The sequence below is a fragment of the Sciurus vulgaris genome (genome assembly GCF_902686455.1).
Source record: "Sciurus vulgaris genome assembly, chromosome: 3".
Lineage (NCBI taxonomy): Eukaryota > Metazoa > Chordata > Mammalia > Rodentia > Sciuridae > Sciurus > Sciurus vulgaris.
The window spans coordinates 119,394,669-119,412,747 of NC_136463.1; the positions used below are offsets into that span (position 1 = coordinate 119,394,669).

General features: G+C 36.6%; 1 protein-coding gene across 7 annotated transcripts in view; it reads right to left on the reverse strand.

Annotated features, from left to right (window-relative positions):
* The window catches only part of SLC38A11 (solute carrier family 38 member 11), a 170,082-nt gene that overhangs the window by 20,406 nt on the left and 131,597 nt on the right, over positions 1-18,079 (reverse strand). For all 7 annotated transcript variants that reach the window (XM_079134415.1, XM_079134416.1, XM_079134414.1 and 4 more), the window contains one exon: positions 14,674-14,753. In XM_079134415.1, the coding sequence (XP_078990541.1) occupies positions 14,674-14,753 (80 nt within the window). The remainder of the gene's footprint in view (positions 1-14,673; positions 14,754-18,079) is intronic.

Below are 18,079 nucleotides of genomic sequence, written 5' to 3' on the forward strand. Positions count from 1 at the left end.
CAACCTGTATCACAGCAGAATTAAAATAGTCAGTAAGAGCTGGAATTTGCCTACTCGATGAACATTCTCTCAACCCCTGTTGGCAATGATGAATAACACAGGCTCCAAGATCAAACAGATGACCGGTCTCTTCTTTGAACCTCTTCTATTTATTAGCTATGTAACCTTAGACTAGTTACTTGACCTTCCTGTGCTTTGATTTCAACATATATAAAATGGGGATAATGGTATAAATAATTCATTGAATTATTGTTCAGATTAGAGAAAATGTGTAAAACTTCCAAAAGAGAGACTATGACATAGCACATGTTTAATAAGTGGTCAGTTTTATCATCAGTATTTATTAATCATTTATTATTATCTACAGTTATTCAAGAAAAGGTGGCAAAAAAGCACTGAGCATGGTGGCAGACACCTGTAATTCCAGAGACTTGAAACGCAAGAGGATGGCAAGTTGGAGGCCAGCCTGGGCAACTTAGGGAGATCCCGTCTTAAAAAGAAAAAAAAGCAACAAAAAGTATGAAAGTATAGCTAGCTTCCCTAGGATAATGCATGAAGGTAGAAAGGATGGGCACAGGAAGAATCCTATAAAAAATGAAGGCACTGTGGGGCTTTTAAATTAAAAAAAGAGGAATTCCAGTGATTAAAATCCACCTTCCATAATTTTGTTATTCATTCTTTACGTAAAGAAGACTCAAAATAACCCTGGAGTTTTTCCAAACTTTGTGGGATTTGTGCATGATATCACCTTTCTTTCCACATAGGAAATGATCAGTGATGGACCCAAAGGAACTATGAGGAGCAACTGCCGCGAGTGAGGCTCCCACGGTGCCTTGACTGGTCCTGATTCCACTTCTTGGAGCGGGAGCTGCTGCCACCTGCTGCCTGCAGGGCTCTCAACTACAGTCAGCGTGTGCGATCCTAGCACACCTGTCCAATTCCGGAGTTTATGTGGAAAACACGCATTTTTTTTATCATCCTTAGAAAATAATTTAGATCAAGGACAAATAACCATTGTGGAAATCTGAAGATTGTATAAATTTCTAGTATGTTCTAAATGATATGCTTTTTTCTGGTAGGGTTTTTGCATGTGAAAAATACTCTTTCTTTTCAGAACAGATTGTAATGGTACCCTGCTTTTTTAAATCTTTGATTAGTAATGAAAATTTTGGAATTTGAGTTTCCTTTTTTTCCCTTTCATTCACTTTTTTTCAGGTTCATATGGCTCTTTGAACATATTCCTGGAGCATGCAATAATACCTAAAGATAATTTTGGATTTTCTCTCTTTGTTTTAATGATGATAATTTTTAAAGATAGGAAGTGCCAAAGAAGATTTTAGAGATAGGAAAATGCATGTTGCCCAAATCTAGAGGAAGAGAAGAGATAATGAATATGATTTTTGAATCATTTATAAGCTAGTAATCTAGGATTGAGTACTAGGAACAACCATTTTCACAGGAAAACACACACACACACACACACACAGAGGCATATTTTACATGATTGTGACATAATCACAAACCTGAGTGCTATAAAGCAAGTGTTAAATGCTAAATGCATAAAAATGAAAATATATGGGATACAATATTTAGGGAGAATAGTAAGTTATAGAATAGAATGTAAAAATTATTGCTCAGTAATCATCAATATTTATTTTTAAAACATTGACTGGTACTACATATTGTAGTCAATAATACTATGTTGTGCATAGTAAAGGTATAAAAGCATGAACATGAATGAAGCTAACCTTAGCACTTAATAGTTATCTTTGGGAAGAGAGAAATGAATCAATTTTAAATATGATCATCTATTGTCCATCAGGATTGGCTGCAAACATAAAAAATGATGTTCTTGCCCAAGTTCCTGCTTCCCAAAACTGTAGGTACGTATTCAATATTTTCCACATAAAACCTCTCTTGAAAGGATGGAGATGTAGTCCAGTGGTAGAGGGCTTGCCAAGGAAGTGCCAGGGCCTGGGTTTGATCCCTAGCACTGCAAAAACAAACCCTCTCTGGATCTTAACCTAATTTTTAACCTTGAAATTCAATGACTATTCTAGAATGGAAACTAGATACTTCTTGTTTTCTAGTTACTTATTCAATCCATTTAACATTCAACAAATATTTGTTGATCACTATGTGGTAATCATTGTTACAATCACTGGGAATACTGCAAAGAAAAAGATTAAAGAAAGGTGAATTACACATTAACATTTAAAAAATAAATGCTATTAAAAAAAAGGTGAATTATTTTGGTGTGTATTTTGCATTGTAGAACAACTCTGCCCACTGGCATTTTCTGTAATGATGGGCATGTTCTATATGCATGCTGTTCAATATGGTTATCACATGTGGCTACCGAGCATTTGAAGTTATGGTTAGTGTGACTGAGGAATTAATTTTTAATTTTATTTAATCTCATTTAATTTAAATTTTCATAGTCACAAGTGCCTAGTAACTATTGTATAGGAAAGCACAGATATGAAAGGAGTCATATAGGAAGTCTAATTATCTTCTGATAGCACAAAGGAATTATAGAAATTACCTAAAGAAGTTTCATTTTTCCCGTAATGTAGTTTGTGCATTAATTTTCCACTTACGATTTACCATTTGAACTTTCCACGTGACAACTAGAAGAATGAAGTAGTTGGGTGTAAGAATAACTAACAAGTGTATTTTGTTAACTTCTAAAGAACCATGGGTATTTGAGAATTTGTCAAAAAAAAAAAAAAGAAAGAAAGAAAGAAAAAAAAGGAGGAAACACAATTTGAAGTGTTATAATGTTTTTTTTTTTTGGGTGGGTGCTGGGGATCGAACCCAAGGTCTTGTGCTTGAAAGGCAAGCACTCTACCGATTGAGCTATCTCCCCAGCCCCTGAAGTGTCATTATGAATAGAGATATAAAGGAAAAAAAAGTATGTACATACGAGTCATACTTTACTATAAAATATGCATGAAATTATTTCATGATTAAAAGATTAAATTATGGAATAAGTGCTTTAATTTAATTAATTTATTTATTGGTACTGGGGATTGAAACCAGAGGTGCTTTACCATTAAGCCACATCCTTGGTCATTTTAGTTTTTTTATTTTCAGACAGGGTCTTACTAAATTGCTTAGGGCCACACTAAGTTGCTGAAGCTGGCCTTGAACTTGCCATCCTTCTACCCTCTTGAGTTGCTGGGATATAGTCATGTGCCACCATGCCTGGCTAAGTTCTTTATTTTAAAGAATAAGTCACAAGAAATTACCTTTTAATAAGGAGTGATTTTCAGTTGATTATTCAAATTCAACCATATTAATTAATCTAGACTTACCAGGAGTATTTCTTTTGCACAAAAAGTCAGAAGAAACCCCCAAATAAGAATTTCTATTTGATTTAATTTCGTCTAGATTATTCTGTTGAAATTCATTTCCCTGAAGAACTGAAATCAGCAGCACTTGCTGGTGTGTGTCTGGAGTTAAAACAGGAGCCAATAGTTCTGAAATTGTCCCATTGAGCTCAGTGTTGTCTAATCTGCAAGTGTGAGTGTTACCTACCAATGAAGGGAAGCTCTTTACCCCCATCTGGCTCCTCCTGCTTCTTTCATTTAAAAAAGTACTTGCTGGGTAAAGACCAAATAATGATTAATAAAATCAATTAAAAAAACTGAAATAAGAATGAACTTAATTTTCATCGTAAAGAACACATTTTTTATATGACTGAGAAATACCATATGAAAAACAGCAGACTATAATAGAAAAAATATGCACTTTGGGCTCAGAGAGACTCAGATTTAAATTTTAACCTTATGATTCATTAGCAGGCGACTTTTGGTGAATTACTTTGTAAGACTGTTCTCAATATTTATAATTCTATTTTATATATTGATGTAAGACTTAAATGAGAAGATGAAGGAAAGAATGTGGTGCACATGGATGATCAGTGTTAGATGAGGCTCCCTTTTCATTGTTCTCTTTTCCTGGCATTACATTAAAGTAATAATGCATATCTAAATCTGGGTGTAAGGATCAGCAAATATGGGGAATGAAAACTTCTTTATGGTATTTATAATCTTTTCTTTAAGAAAGAAGGGACCTCAGGCAATGCAAGATAGCTTATTTTAAAAAAAGAAGGGACTCTGGGAAGTAGAACACATCAGGTTTCTGTCTATCTCCCTACATACACAATAATTGCACTAGTACAATCTGCCTGACAATCATTTTAGAACTCTGGAGCCTATTGAAGCTTGAAACTTCCAGAAGAAGCATTAGATGGTAAATTGAGGTTAATTTTAATCAAATTCAGTTTTCAAAACCACCCAACTCCCAAACCCAACCCTCTGGCAGGCAGCCATACACATGTTCCAAGAGGAACATGTGTATGTGGGAGCCAGGGTGGACAAAAAGGCCCTATGTGTTCAGATATGGGGGATCTGTGCTCAGATTTCTGATTGTTGTTTCTGATTACAAAAAAGCAGACAAAAAGGTGGCAAACCATGATTGCTGCATCTCCTCCCACTGTGGCAAGCCACACCCCCCCGGCTAAAGGACTTCCATAGCATTTGAAGAATCAGCACCCACCTCCTCTTAATTTTTATGTGTCAATGAAAAATATAAAGAAAAAAATTATCCAATTACTGGATTATTTATTTTCTCTTTGCAGCTGCAATTACTTTTATTTACTTTCTCTTTGTAGCTGGTTTGTAGCTGCAATTACTCTATTTCATCAAGATTTTAGACAAGAAATGAAAAAGACGTATATATTTTGTGTAAAGGAAAGTTATGCTATTGTGGCAGTTGTTGAGAATGGAAGACATTACAGCCACATAGTGGGAACTCATGATGAGAAAGAGCTGATTTGTTTCACAAAACCCTGCTTACTCAGAAACACCAGGAAGCTAAGGGGACGCTCCAGAAAAAGAAAAATATAAGAAAAATGGAAGGTCTGAGGTCCCAGATAGAGGTGAGGTCAGCTGAGGTAAGATAAAGGAAGTCCTAGGATGACAATAGGGAGCAAACTGAGACTCCAGTCTGTCTGGAGAGAAGCAGCACAACAGAAGGCTTTGGGAGGGAGGTCTCCAGAAAAAACAAAATAATCAAATTAATAGGTTATTCATATGTTTGAACATTTGGAAGAGGAGTAACAAAAATGATCAAATTTAAAAGGTAAACTGGACACCTAGTTAAACTGGTCAAAGATAACACTGAAAGTAAAGTGTTCACTGTAGATAAAAAACTAAAAAGAGAGAGGTAAATAAAAGTATTTAACTTTAAAAGCTGTGGTATATCTCCATGTATTGTAATATGAATAATATGTATATGTAAAAAGGGGAAAGATAGTTTAGGGACTGGCTTATAGCAGTTTGCAGCCTTAGTGTGGCAAATACCTTTAAAAGATTGCTTCCCTTACTCTCCAAAATCTATGCATATACTTGGGTTTTGTTTCATTTTTGTCTTTGTCTTCTATTGTTGTTGTTTAGTGCTGGGGATTAAAGCCAAGACTCTCATATAGGACAAAAGAGTTTTAGCTTTGAAATACACCCCAGTCAGCCCCTTGTGTTTTTTTTAAAAACCCTTGGTGTGTGTGTTTGGCAGGGTGCTGAAGGTGGAGAAGTTGGGGAAGTTGAATTCATTCTGCGAAATCGGCTCACTTTGGATACTGGGATTCAGGCTCTCATCCTGTTTTGAAATATAGACTCCTCCTTATCTAAATGCCAGATGAATAGTAATAAGCCCAGGTAGTAGGAAGCAAGTCCTATCATATGCTCCCAGTCTGCACCCCCTCAGGAAAATAAGCTTCACGGTGACTACTCCTGAGCCTTAGAACAGGAGACCTCCTGTGATCAAACAACCTCAGGCCTCTCTCTGGCTTATACCCACACTCTTTCTGGTTAAACAGAGGCTACTTCCACATTATACAGTCCTGACAGAGCCTCCATACTGGTTAAAAGTTTTACATGTTAACCTCTTCAATCACACATCTGAGAGTTAAATGCTCTGGATGGCACATTAGGCTCCAGTTTCCTGTCAGACCGCAGGCTACTCATGACAGGCAGATCTGCCCACTTCCTGCAGCTCTGGCATCAGCTGATAGCTCTCTGCTACTTCCTTGCTCTGGATCACTTGTATTCTATTCTATAGGCAGTTGTAATTTACATGAACATAAAAGCTGACTGGGAAAATTCTCCTTGGGAAACTCTAACATCAAAACTGGTCCATTTAAAAAAAATAAAGTTTAAAAAGTTGATTTTGATTTAAAATTTGCATAAAACTTCAGGTTGACTTTTTGCCACAATGTAATCTTGGTTTTTAAAATATGAATCATGTAAAAAATCCATAATCATTGAAAATATTTATTTTTTTTGCCATTGGGAACATCAACCTCTTTTGAGTCTTACGATCATCTGCTACTGTTTTTCCTCTATTGTCTCCAATTGCTCTGTTAAGTCTTTAATAATTGTCTTTACCTGTTTACTGTTTTTCAGAGTTCAGTAGGAATCTGGGTACGAAGGGGTAGAATTCACTTCTTTAATATAATAAAAATTTGTTAGAATTTTGGATGTTGTTCTTGGTTCTCTGTTGTGTCTTTCCACAAAACAATTAAAATATGAGGTGAGTATATATTAAAAATAACTGTAATTTCAGATGTGAGCTCCTGATAATTATTTTCACTGAGGTTCTATTCATGTAGTAACTACTTCATCTTATATACTGTCCTTATATAGTCTTGCCCCTACCAGGCCCTCCAGAAATTCTAAAGTGTCATTCTAAGTGAATTCTCCTTCTTCCCCAGCTCCTACCCCAACAAAAGTTACACAATATCAAGATATTAAAATATTAAAAACTTACTATATTTTCCCCATATCTGCTTCCTTTCCTATCCTGGTAAGGAATCTAAAAGATCCTGTCCTCTACATACATACATCACCCTGCTTATAGCCCTATCTATTGAGAAGTGGGTATGGTAGGCATGTCTATGGTCCCAGCTTACTTGGGAGGCTGAGCAGGAGGATGGTCTGAGTTCAACAATTTGGGGCCAACCTGGGCAAAGTAGTGAGACTGCATCTCTTAAAAAATAAATTTCAAGACATCTGTTGAAGCTCCATTTCATCATCCGTAAACTGTACGAGAACCACAGAAAGGGACAGGGGGACATTTTCTTTTCAGCCCCAAAACCTAGAAGAGCGACTGACCCACAGTCATTTACTTAATATATGCTACTTGAACAGACCCTTTCATTTTCTCAACTTGGTGGCAAGTTCTGGACCATCTATTGATCTAGTTGTCTAAGCTGGAAGTCTTGGTGTCACCCATTTTCCCTAGGTAACTCCTACTCCCATGATCCTCTCAATTAGTCACTTAGTCTTAATAATTTCATCAGCTTGAAATTACTCGAATAATTCCTTCACTTTATTTCTATCAACCTTGCCTTTTTAATGTTCAAATTGTCTTCTGCCTGGACACTTGCAATGGATAGCCTCCTTCTAGGTTTCTATATTCCTATATATCCTCACCTGTTTTAAGATAAGTCAAATTAAAATGGAGACTTGATTGGCTGTTGGGACTAATGACGCGTTAACTAACTCAGACTGACTCCTTACTCCCTTGCGAGTGAGCAAGATCAAGGCCTCAAAGGCGGTTTCAATAGTTAATGAGGATGAATCGGACCACCGTCAGGGATTGGTTAACAATAGTTCCACGAACGTGATCAGCTCGTGCTTGCCATATAGTCTTATGGGACTCTTGCCTGCGTGCACACCCCATGCCTTGCTGACCTTTAAGCTGATTGGTTCCCGCCTAGCCCCCACCTTACATAAAAGCTGTGTGATTTCCTCAATAAACGAGTTCCTGCTGTGACGGGTCTCCCTGACGCGTCTGATTGTCCTCCACACGGAGGGCTGGGAGCGGGCTGGGAGCGGGCGGTCAGTCGGCCTTACCTATCCCGGTCTGACCTTGTTGGGGAGTGTCCCCTTCCCTTGTCGCTGGTCGAGAAGGGCGAGGGGGCTTAAGACCCCGACAATTGGCCATTCTTCTGATTAAGAAGTGTCAATGCCCCTTCAACTAAAGAGCAAATCCCAGTTTTTTACCACTACACATAAAGCTTTCCCTTTGTTTTGGTCTCAGCTAATCTTTATAGGTTAATTTCCTTTTATACTCTACCCAAACTTAGCCCAGAATCACCAAATTCTAGTTACTTCTTAAATACAGAAGCTATATAGGGGGTGGTGATGGGTTTGTGGGGCCAGTGGATGCCATGGTTTGAGTGGTCGTGTCCCCTCTAAAATCCATGTTGTGGACTGGGAATGTAGCTCAGTGGTAAAATGTTTGCCTAGTATGCATGAGGCCCTGGGTTTAATCCTCAGTAGTGTTAAACAGATAAATAAGAAAATAAAATAGCTAAAATAAAATCCTTGTTGAAACTTAATCCCCAGTACACCATATTAAGGTGTGGGACTTTTAGGAGGTAAGTAGGCCACAAGGAACCCTCACTTTGTAAAAGAACTTGAAGAAGTATGCTTAGCCATTTTTGCTGTTGCATTCCTTCCACCAGGTCAGAACACAGAGCTTGTCTGCCTAGAGCAAGCAAAGTTCAAGGAACCATCCTGGAGACAGCAGCTCTAAGTAGTCACTGAATGCTGGTGACTTGATCTTGAGCTTAGCTTCTAAAACTGTGAGAAATACATTTCTGTTTTTTATAAATTACTCAGTCTGTGATATTTTTGTAGGGGCAAAACGAACTAAGACAGTGGGTAAGGACAGCACCATTTTCAGAAGTTTTTCAAAAGTGACAATATAGATATTGGTTATTATTATTATTATTATTATTATTATTATTATTTTTGCGGTGCTGGGGATTGAATCCAGGGCTCTGTGCTTGCAAGGCAAGCACTTTACCAACTGAGCTATCTCCCCAGCCCCGATATTGGTCATTATTATAACTATATAACATGTATTTGAGGAGCAAGATAAGAGCAGATAGAGTTCTTAACAAAATTATCAGGGTATCCTGGATAGAGGGTATCTGACATAAGAATGAGGTAAAAAGAAGTCTGGGATGATAGAACTAGACACACTGTCTAGAAAGGAGCAGCATGAACTTTATTTGTACAGGTTAGCTCCCACAAACAATGGGCAATGTGTTTCTGCTTTCCAAATTCTTCCTAACGTTAGAACCTTGAACTTCTGCCATTACACATAGCACGTTTCTAGGTCTCACACATTTCTGCCAACAGTACCTTCCACCTCACCCTCATTCCCTTTTGATTTTTGCTCTTTGGTTGTAAATTTGTACGAAAGACCAGTTTGACTTCTGACTGGAATAACAGTGAGGTGGTAAGCCTAAGGCAGCCATTTATAAAAATACCTTATGATAAGTGAAGGAGGACTTGACCCTGAGCTACTAAGGCTGCTCCTCTTTGCTTCTCTGATACTTGGGATGACTGGAAGAATCCTCCCTAAGCACACACCATACTGCAAATGTTTTCCCCATGTTCACGTAGTCTCAAGTCAAACAAATCTGTGTGATGTTTTGTGTGGGCATTCTGCCAAGTAGCTGGCTCTATCAGCATGACCTAAAGTCAAATGATATTTTATTAAATGAGTTAGCAAATTTTGTCAGGATTGGAACTAGACTTAGGAGAATTTTGTTTGACATGGACTTTTTATTGTCTTAAGACAATTTTTGTTGTCTTATTACTTCAAACTTTGGTCAGTCAATCCCCAAGTTGGATTGTCTAAATCCAGAAGGCATATGGATTCATTCATATATTCAACTGACCATTCAACAATTCTTTGCTGAATTCTAATTTCATGGTAGGCATTCTGCTGAGTAATAGGTATACAGTGTGAAAAAGCAAACGTGATCTCTGTTCTCATAGTACTTATGGTACGTTGAAAAAGATAAAATACACACTATGGTCTTCAAAATATATCCATGTTTTATTCTCCATATTCTTTTTCTACTGTTTCAAGAAATATACTAGTTCCTTTCCAATATTCTAAATTTCAACCTTTCAATGCGATTATTCAAAGACAAGCAACTTAACCACAGGCCATGATGCCCGGGTCTGTGATCATCCTGGGTCCAGCCCTTACATTAGAGCCCACTACAACTAATTCTGGGAGTGAGGATGGAAGAACCCTAAAAGAAAAAGCTCTTTCCCTGTCTGTGGTCTTGGACTTCAATGGATATAGGTTAACACTGCTGTGGCCAACTTGACACAGTGAGGAAAATCTTTCAGAAATAAGAGCCAAAACAGGAAGCAGAGAAAAGATATGGGCAGCAACAACAACAAACCACACCTGATTTCATTATTTGAGATCCTATATCCAATCATACCGAATGACAAAACTTTACAGTTGAGTCAATAAATTCTCCTTTGTGTCAATGAGTTCATAATTCTCTGGTTGTCATTTGCACAACACAAAGGGCAATGATTTATATACCATCAAAAATTTCAATGGCCAGAGTTTGGCAGAACTAATAATTTCTTTCCTCAAATATGTATTTTTTCTCTGCCTTTACTCATATTTTAAATGATCCTTTCTTTAACCCACTCTAGTTCTTTATATGTAGAATTAAACTGTAGAATTTCAGGGTTAAAGTGGATAAAGGGTAAAAGTAAATTAATATGTACTCAGATCCTCTGGAAAGGCACTCTATATACATATAAATCCTTGTTAAAAGTGTAGATGCTATTGAAATTATGTTTTAGAATTCTACATTATTGATTAAAATGCTTTTAAAAGAGATGTCATCTGAAGGGAAAATAGTTTTAAGTTTGGAACTGCATGTTATTGTTCCAATTCTGAATGTAAAAAGTTGAATATTAATGAGTCAATAAATGAAGGCTTTTGCAATCATAATGCCTCCCACACTAGATAGAAAAATAGGAGAAAAAATAGGAGAAATGTATTACTGCATTTTTATACTTGCACACTTTCTGAAAAGCAATTAAATTTCTTTGCCACCTCAGTTTTTAGAAAGCAAAAGGTTAGAAAATACAATAAAATTGAACATACTTTCCAAAAAGAACTGAAAGTCATTGGACTGTGAGATATTTGAAATCATATCAAAAAGCAGGATTTATGGCCCTATGAGTTATGGAAAAGGAAATTGAATTGTGTTTTATTTTTAAAACACAACCACTAAAAAGGTGTTTCCATAGTAACAAGGTCAATACCAGTGGCCATTACAGACCTTCCTCTTTTCTGATAGCGGGTTTAAAGATCTTTTTCAAATACCACTTTAAAGGCCCTATGAAAAAACTACAGCTTTTCTGATCATTCATCTGAACCAAAAATGAAGAAAACCACACATAGTGTATTGAATTTCTCATGTTTTATGGATTATAAGCATTCATGGCTGCCATATTTTCAGAAAGAATCTGCTTGACTAGCTACTGTGACAAACCCTGAACATGGGATTTAATTAGCCTGATCTCGAATAGGGACAAACAGAAGTTGTTTGCAGTAGTATTCAGACAGAAATAAAAGGTGGCATAGTATTTAAAAACAAACTCCTTTAACATCTAAATATTGAGAGAGTTAAGTAAATAATCTGTTATTAGAAAAATTTGAAAGGCTCAGATAAAATATGATATCACTGCTTGAGGAAGAAGTTGACCACATTTTATTTATACTGCTGAATTTAAATAGCTCTTAGGCCACTAAATCAATTTATTTAACCCCACCAGGAAATGGACTCCCCTTCCTGTTTCCTCTGTATTAAGCCACGCTGTTCATCTGATAGTTATTGTATAGCTCTATGTGAGCTCTTCAGAGCAGAGATATTTTACTTCTCTTTATGTTCATGATAGTATCTTACATTTCATTTGTATATAAAAATACTAAAAAATAGTGGAGAATGAATCACGAAAAATAATCACACAACAGTAACTAAAATAACAAAATCTCTGGTTTAATTTTAGCAATGATGTGTCAGTTGATATACTCATGATTTTAAAAGCCAAGAGGCTTTTAATCCCTGTAAGCCTAGATCCTTGCTCACAGAATCAACTGTTAAGTAATGAATTCAATTGCCTGTTCTCTAAGTCAGTTCTGTCAGAATGTCTGCAAGTGGGACCTGGCAACAACAGATTTTAAAGCTATTCAGGGAATTCTAATATGAAGCCAGAGGTGGAAATCACTGATTGACACTGTGCTTCTAGGGCAAAATTGAGGATTCATTTACTTCCTTCCTAATTTAGCTAATTTCCCCCTTTAATATTGCCTCAAAGTACTATGTACAGAGGGCTGGGGCTCAGTGGTGGAGTGCTCGCCTCGCATGTGTGAGGCCGTGGCTTCAATCTCCAATACTGGAATAAAAAAAAAAAAAAAATCCAAATATCTAAGGCCTCTTGTTATAATATGATTTGCTCCTTAGAATAATTTTTCATAATAAAAAGTTTCAATTGCAATACTTTGGTCTCATATAATTAAAATTTTAACCCAAATTATTATTTATTATATTCTGTTTAGTGCTTTTTATTGCTACAAATGTAGATTTTGAAAAGCAGAGCTGAATATAGAACCAGCACAATAGATACTATAAATATCAGTAAAATTGAATATATGTTTTTGAACTTTTATAGAGACTTTTCTTGGACTGGTAATGTCTTTTACCCCATAATCTATCTAGAAAAATTCCATTGTATCTTTTGAGATTCCCAGATCATATTTTCTCCCTCTACGAATCTCCCCAAATTCAGACAGATCCTTATGTCTGTCTCATTTCTTTTTCCTCTTCGTTTGGTTGTAAAATAAGTCCCTTCTCCATAATTGACTGTGAACAACTTGCAGCAGGTACCTATTTATGCCCCGCACTGCTCTTTTTCTCTCAGAGAATGGCACCATAACTGGAACAATAGACACTCAATAGCATTTCACAACTTCTAACATTAGAGACTCAAATGTGTCCCCTCCAAATTCATACTAAAACTCTGACTTTAGTGTGATAGCATTTGGAAAGGAGAGCTTTGGGAGGTAGACAGGGTTAGATGTGGCCATGAGTGCTGACCTTCATGATGGCATTAACCCCCTCATTAGCAGAGGCCAAAAAGACCTGTTCTTTCTCTCTGCCATGTGAGAACAGAGAACAGGAGAGGGCTCTCACCAGAATCCAACCACACCAGATTTGTCTCTGCCTTCTGCCTTCTGTTTAAGAAACTCATTCCATGGTGTTCTGTTATGGCCTGACCTGACTAACACAACTATGAATTGGATTAAGTGATTTGAAGAGAGATTAATATCAACCTGACTGACAGTTATACTTTCTTTCAGTGTTTTATTTTACAAAGCAAAGACCATATTAAATATAATTAAACTAAATATTTAATACTTTCTTCCAAATACACTTGAGGGTTTTTTTTTTTTTTTTACATTTTTCTGGTAAACTAAGAATTTCTTCATAAATATATACAGTTGAAAATAATTTTGCAGAACAACAATCAATCAATGGGGAAACAAAGTACCTTGTGGCCTGCATATCAATTAGAGCTATTCATCAGATGTCCTTTACATTTTTTGTCATAGATCCCACTCATTGAAGACTCAGTGCCCCTTGCACTGCTTCAGACATTATGTCTTAAATTTATTTTACTTTGCCTGGTTTAATGCAGACAAAATGTTTAAGGTGTTATGGAAACTCCCTAATGTATTATTTATTTATTCAACAAATACTTATTATGCATTGTAGAAATTCAGCTCTGCTTAAAGACTATTTTAGTTGGTTTCATTCCAGCAAATTCTTGGGACTACAAATGTAAGTTATATGGTTCTTACCTAGTGAATCTGTTCTAATAAGCAAAGCATAAAATCTGTAGTTCAGTTTAGCAGTATACACACTTGAATTTCAAGGATGAATAACATTTTTAAGACTTGGGGAACCAATAGCAATGTACCAACATTTTACCTGACCAAATAATAACATTTAAAACAAATGCCACTGCCAACAATCACCATTAGTTAATAAATGATGGGGCATTTTATTTAAATATTTTTTATTTTTTGGTACCAGGGATTGAACTCAGGGGTGCTTAACTATTGAGCAACAACCCCAGCCATTTTTATTTTTTACTTATTTTGAGATAAGGTCTTGCCAATTTGCTGAAGGCCTTGCTAAATTGCTGAGGTTGGCCTTGAACTTGCAAGCCTCCTGCCTCAGCCTTCCAAGTCACTGGAATTACAGGTGTATGCTGCCATATCTGGCTGATGGAGCATTTTAACACAAAATAATTAAAGAATATAACCTTACAAGAGAATAAAGGGCAGTTTTCAAAGCAACTACATTTTATTTAATAGGAAAAAACATTATGTTCTTTATCCTTCTCATTTTGGCTTAGACTGGCAAAACTTGGTTAAAAATAAATCTATGTCAACTTTGCTCCTGTTTTCCATCATTCGAAGTTTCTTTCTTACTCTAATTCTTAGAGCTGGTCACTAAAATTTTCAGTAAATTTGCTTTAACCCCTTCAGTCTTGCAGGGTTCAACCACATAAAGCATGTTTACTTGTCTATACTTATTTTCTCTTTGTTTTTCAAACACTAAAGATAAATGGTGTTTCTAATTAAATTTATTTCTGTATTTTCTTCATGTTTCTGATTACTTTATATTTATGCATTGATACTATGTCATCTAAACATCTATGTGAAGGCTGTAAATCAAAGACTAACAAATGTAACAAGACTTACATGTGTGGGCCCAATGAAACTGCCCTTGTCATTACAATCCCAAGAATTACAACTGTTAAAACTGTAGAAATAAAGGAGATCTGCAAAGGAAAATGTAGAGATTGTTAGTGTAGCATACAGATTATTTATTTAAAATATTGCATCGTTTTCCTTTTTACTTGGGTAAGCTTATGCACAGTTTTTTGTAAGTCTAATTTTTCAGTCATTTGTATTCTTATATGTTAGCATTAATAGCCTCATGCATGTAACTTCTTATCAAATCACAGTTTTAGTCCTTCACCTCCAAATAGATAAGTAAGTACCAAATATGACTATTGTTGTGTCTCGCAACATGGCTTTAAACATTTTCAGTGGCTTTCTTCATAAAATATAAAACTGGCACTTTTGGTTTATGAAAGTAAAAGTAAAATAATGATTTCATTTTTCTTCAGGGAACTTTTTTTCCCCTGTGTTTCTGGGTCTGTTCTGCTTCTTCTGTTTCATCACTATTTTAACTGGTTAAAATATCAATGGCTCTGTGTGTTTATGCTCTGAGCACATTAGGTCTGTGTTTCTATTCTTAACTTTTAAACGGGAAAGCACATTTTAGATTTTTTTGATAGGCAGAAAAATATAAAATTGCTTCTATTTCCTTTCAGTAACATCATTTTCTGTTGTTAATATATAATTGCAAACAAGTTTTTGTTACGTGTCCATTGATTTTTATTTTTTTAATTTTTTTTTATTTGACAGTGCTGGGGATTGACACCCAGGGCCTTCACACGTGCTACGTAAGCACACTGCCACTGAGTTACATCCCTATCCCCTGCCCCTCCACTGATTTTTTAAGGAAAAGAGATCAAATAACATGATCAAGTCAACAGGGCTAGAAAGTGACAGAGTGCATTTAAATGCAAGCAGCCTGACTCCAGGGTTCCTTACATTTTTGCTTTACTCATTGGTAGATTTAGATAGCTAATGTGACACTTTCGAGAGGTATTTAAGGGGAAAATGTTGAGGTGGCAAGATGGCAGAATAGAGGGGTCACTTTCCTAGTGGCTCTGTGGCTGAACCAAGAAAAGCAGACAGGTTGCTTTCAACAAGGTGGGTAAATGATCAAGAATTAGGGGGAATGTTACTGGAATTTAATACCGGACACTCAAACAGATCAAGGACTCAGGAGATCTTGTACAATAAAACAAGGGCAGGGCTGGGGAGATAGCTTAGCTGGTAGAGTGCTTGTCTCACAAGCACAAGGCCCTGAGTTCAATCTCCAGTACCGGGAAAAAAAATAAAAAAATAAAAAAAAAATAAGGGCGAAAGATCCCCAGCCCCACAGCCACAGAGCAGCTGGAGGCACAAGCCAAAACAGTCACTAGGTGAATATAGTAAAGCATTGAAGGAATTAAAGGAGGCCCCATTCTTAAGAAGACTGAGGCATGTTTGGGTCTGGAGAGCTTAAAGATCAGAGACACTGCTCTAAAAAACAGTTAACTGTGCTGCACAGTATCCATGTATGGGAGGAAAGCTGCCATCTCTCTTGTTGGTATGTATGAAGGACAGTGGAAGTAACCATTTTACAGCCATGGCGCAGGGGCTGACAGCTAGGGGAGCCAATTACTGGCAGACCCGAGTCTTGCCTGAAAAACAAGCTGGGCAAATCCAAGCCTTATGACAGACAGTGTGCCTCTGAGAGAAAATCAATCATGGAGAGAGATTTACACAGGGGAATACTGGTCACAGAAATACAACTTGCTTCTCCCTCCCCTCCAATCCAGCTGCTTGTAGAAGTGACTGGGAAAGAAGTGCCCGACCAGGAATTTGGAAGGGTGGAGGTGGGAGAGCTAGAGCTAGAGCTCAGAGTCTGAATCAGAGATCAGGAATCACAGGGTCCACAGGTGAAGCAGTGCACTAAGAACAGGCTCCTAATCACACCAGTGGAACCCAAAGGAAATTACTGGGGAGTCGTCTTACAATGTGGGCAGGCAATTGCTGGGCATTGGAGGTACACTGACTTAAAATCTCCAGAGGAACTAGCCCACAGGAAAGAGACCTGAACATCCTAAGCCTACACCCTGCCTCCAGGAGCTGCACCTCCAGGACTAACCCTCTCACCCCAGCAACCCCAACCATTCTGAGCCTGGAGCTGGCATCAACCTAACTGCTGAGAAAGGAGGCTGAGAAACTTCTGAACTCCAACAAAAACAACTGTTCAATTTTTCATCAAGATCCTTTTTTTTCTTTTTTTCTCTTACATTTCTATCATTATTTAAAGTAAGTATTATTTAGGCATCAGGTTATTGTGGACTGGGATGTCTGAATAGTATATTAGAGTTTTGTTGAGAATTCTTTTACTTTTTTCTTTCTATCTTTAATTTTTAAAAAATATTTTACTTTTTATGTTTTTCCTCCCACCAATCTATTTTCCTGGATTCTCTTTCTCTTTTCTCCTGCTAACAGCCAACCTCTATTAATTCCACTTTCACTCTTTCTATAATTTTTTTACTTTCTATCTTCTCTCCTTCTTCCTAATAAACATGAGATCTACACCACACTTCTGTTCTCTCTTTGTCCACCATTTGAAATTGTAAACCCTTTTGCAAATTTACTGTTTATATTGTAGACAATAATTGAATACATCATTTCTGTTTATTCCAACAAAACTGTAGATGCCTTAGGAGCTATTTGGTTTAAGGCTGTATATTGTTTGCATTGGGTGCTGTTATTATTTGTCTCCCCCTTAAGGGCCAGGTACTGGAAATCTTCAAGGATACTAAAAATCTACAGGGAAGAAACTGTACTGACTCAGATCTACACTGCTAGATGGGTAGACACACAGACAACATGAGAAAACAAGGGAGAAAATTTCCCCAAATAAACCAAGATGCTCCAATAATAGAATCCATTGACACCACAGTAGAAGAAATATCAGAGGAGTTTAGAATGTACATAGTTAAATTGACCTTCAATGTAAAGAATGATGTAAGGAGTGAAATGAAGATAAAATTCAGATGAAAGATTACTAAAATAAAGAGAGATTCTGAAAAGAAATCAAGCAGAAATCTTTAAAATGAAGGTAGCAATAAACCATCACTAGAGAAAAGATAACCTATTCAATAAATGGTACTGAAAAATTGGAAGTTCACATGTAACAAAATGACATTAAACTCCTATCTCTCACCCAGCACAAAACTCAACTCAAAGTGAATCAAAGACTTAGGAACTAGAACAGAGACCCTGTGGCTAATAGACGAAAAAATAAGCCCAAATCTTAATCATGTCAACTTAGGAACTGACTTGCATAACAGGACTCCTAAAGCATAAGAAGTAAAATCAAGAATCAATAAATGGGATGCAAACCAAAAAGCTTCTTCTCAGCAAAATAAACGATAAATAATATGAAGAGAGAGGCTGCAGAATAGGAGAA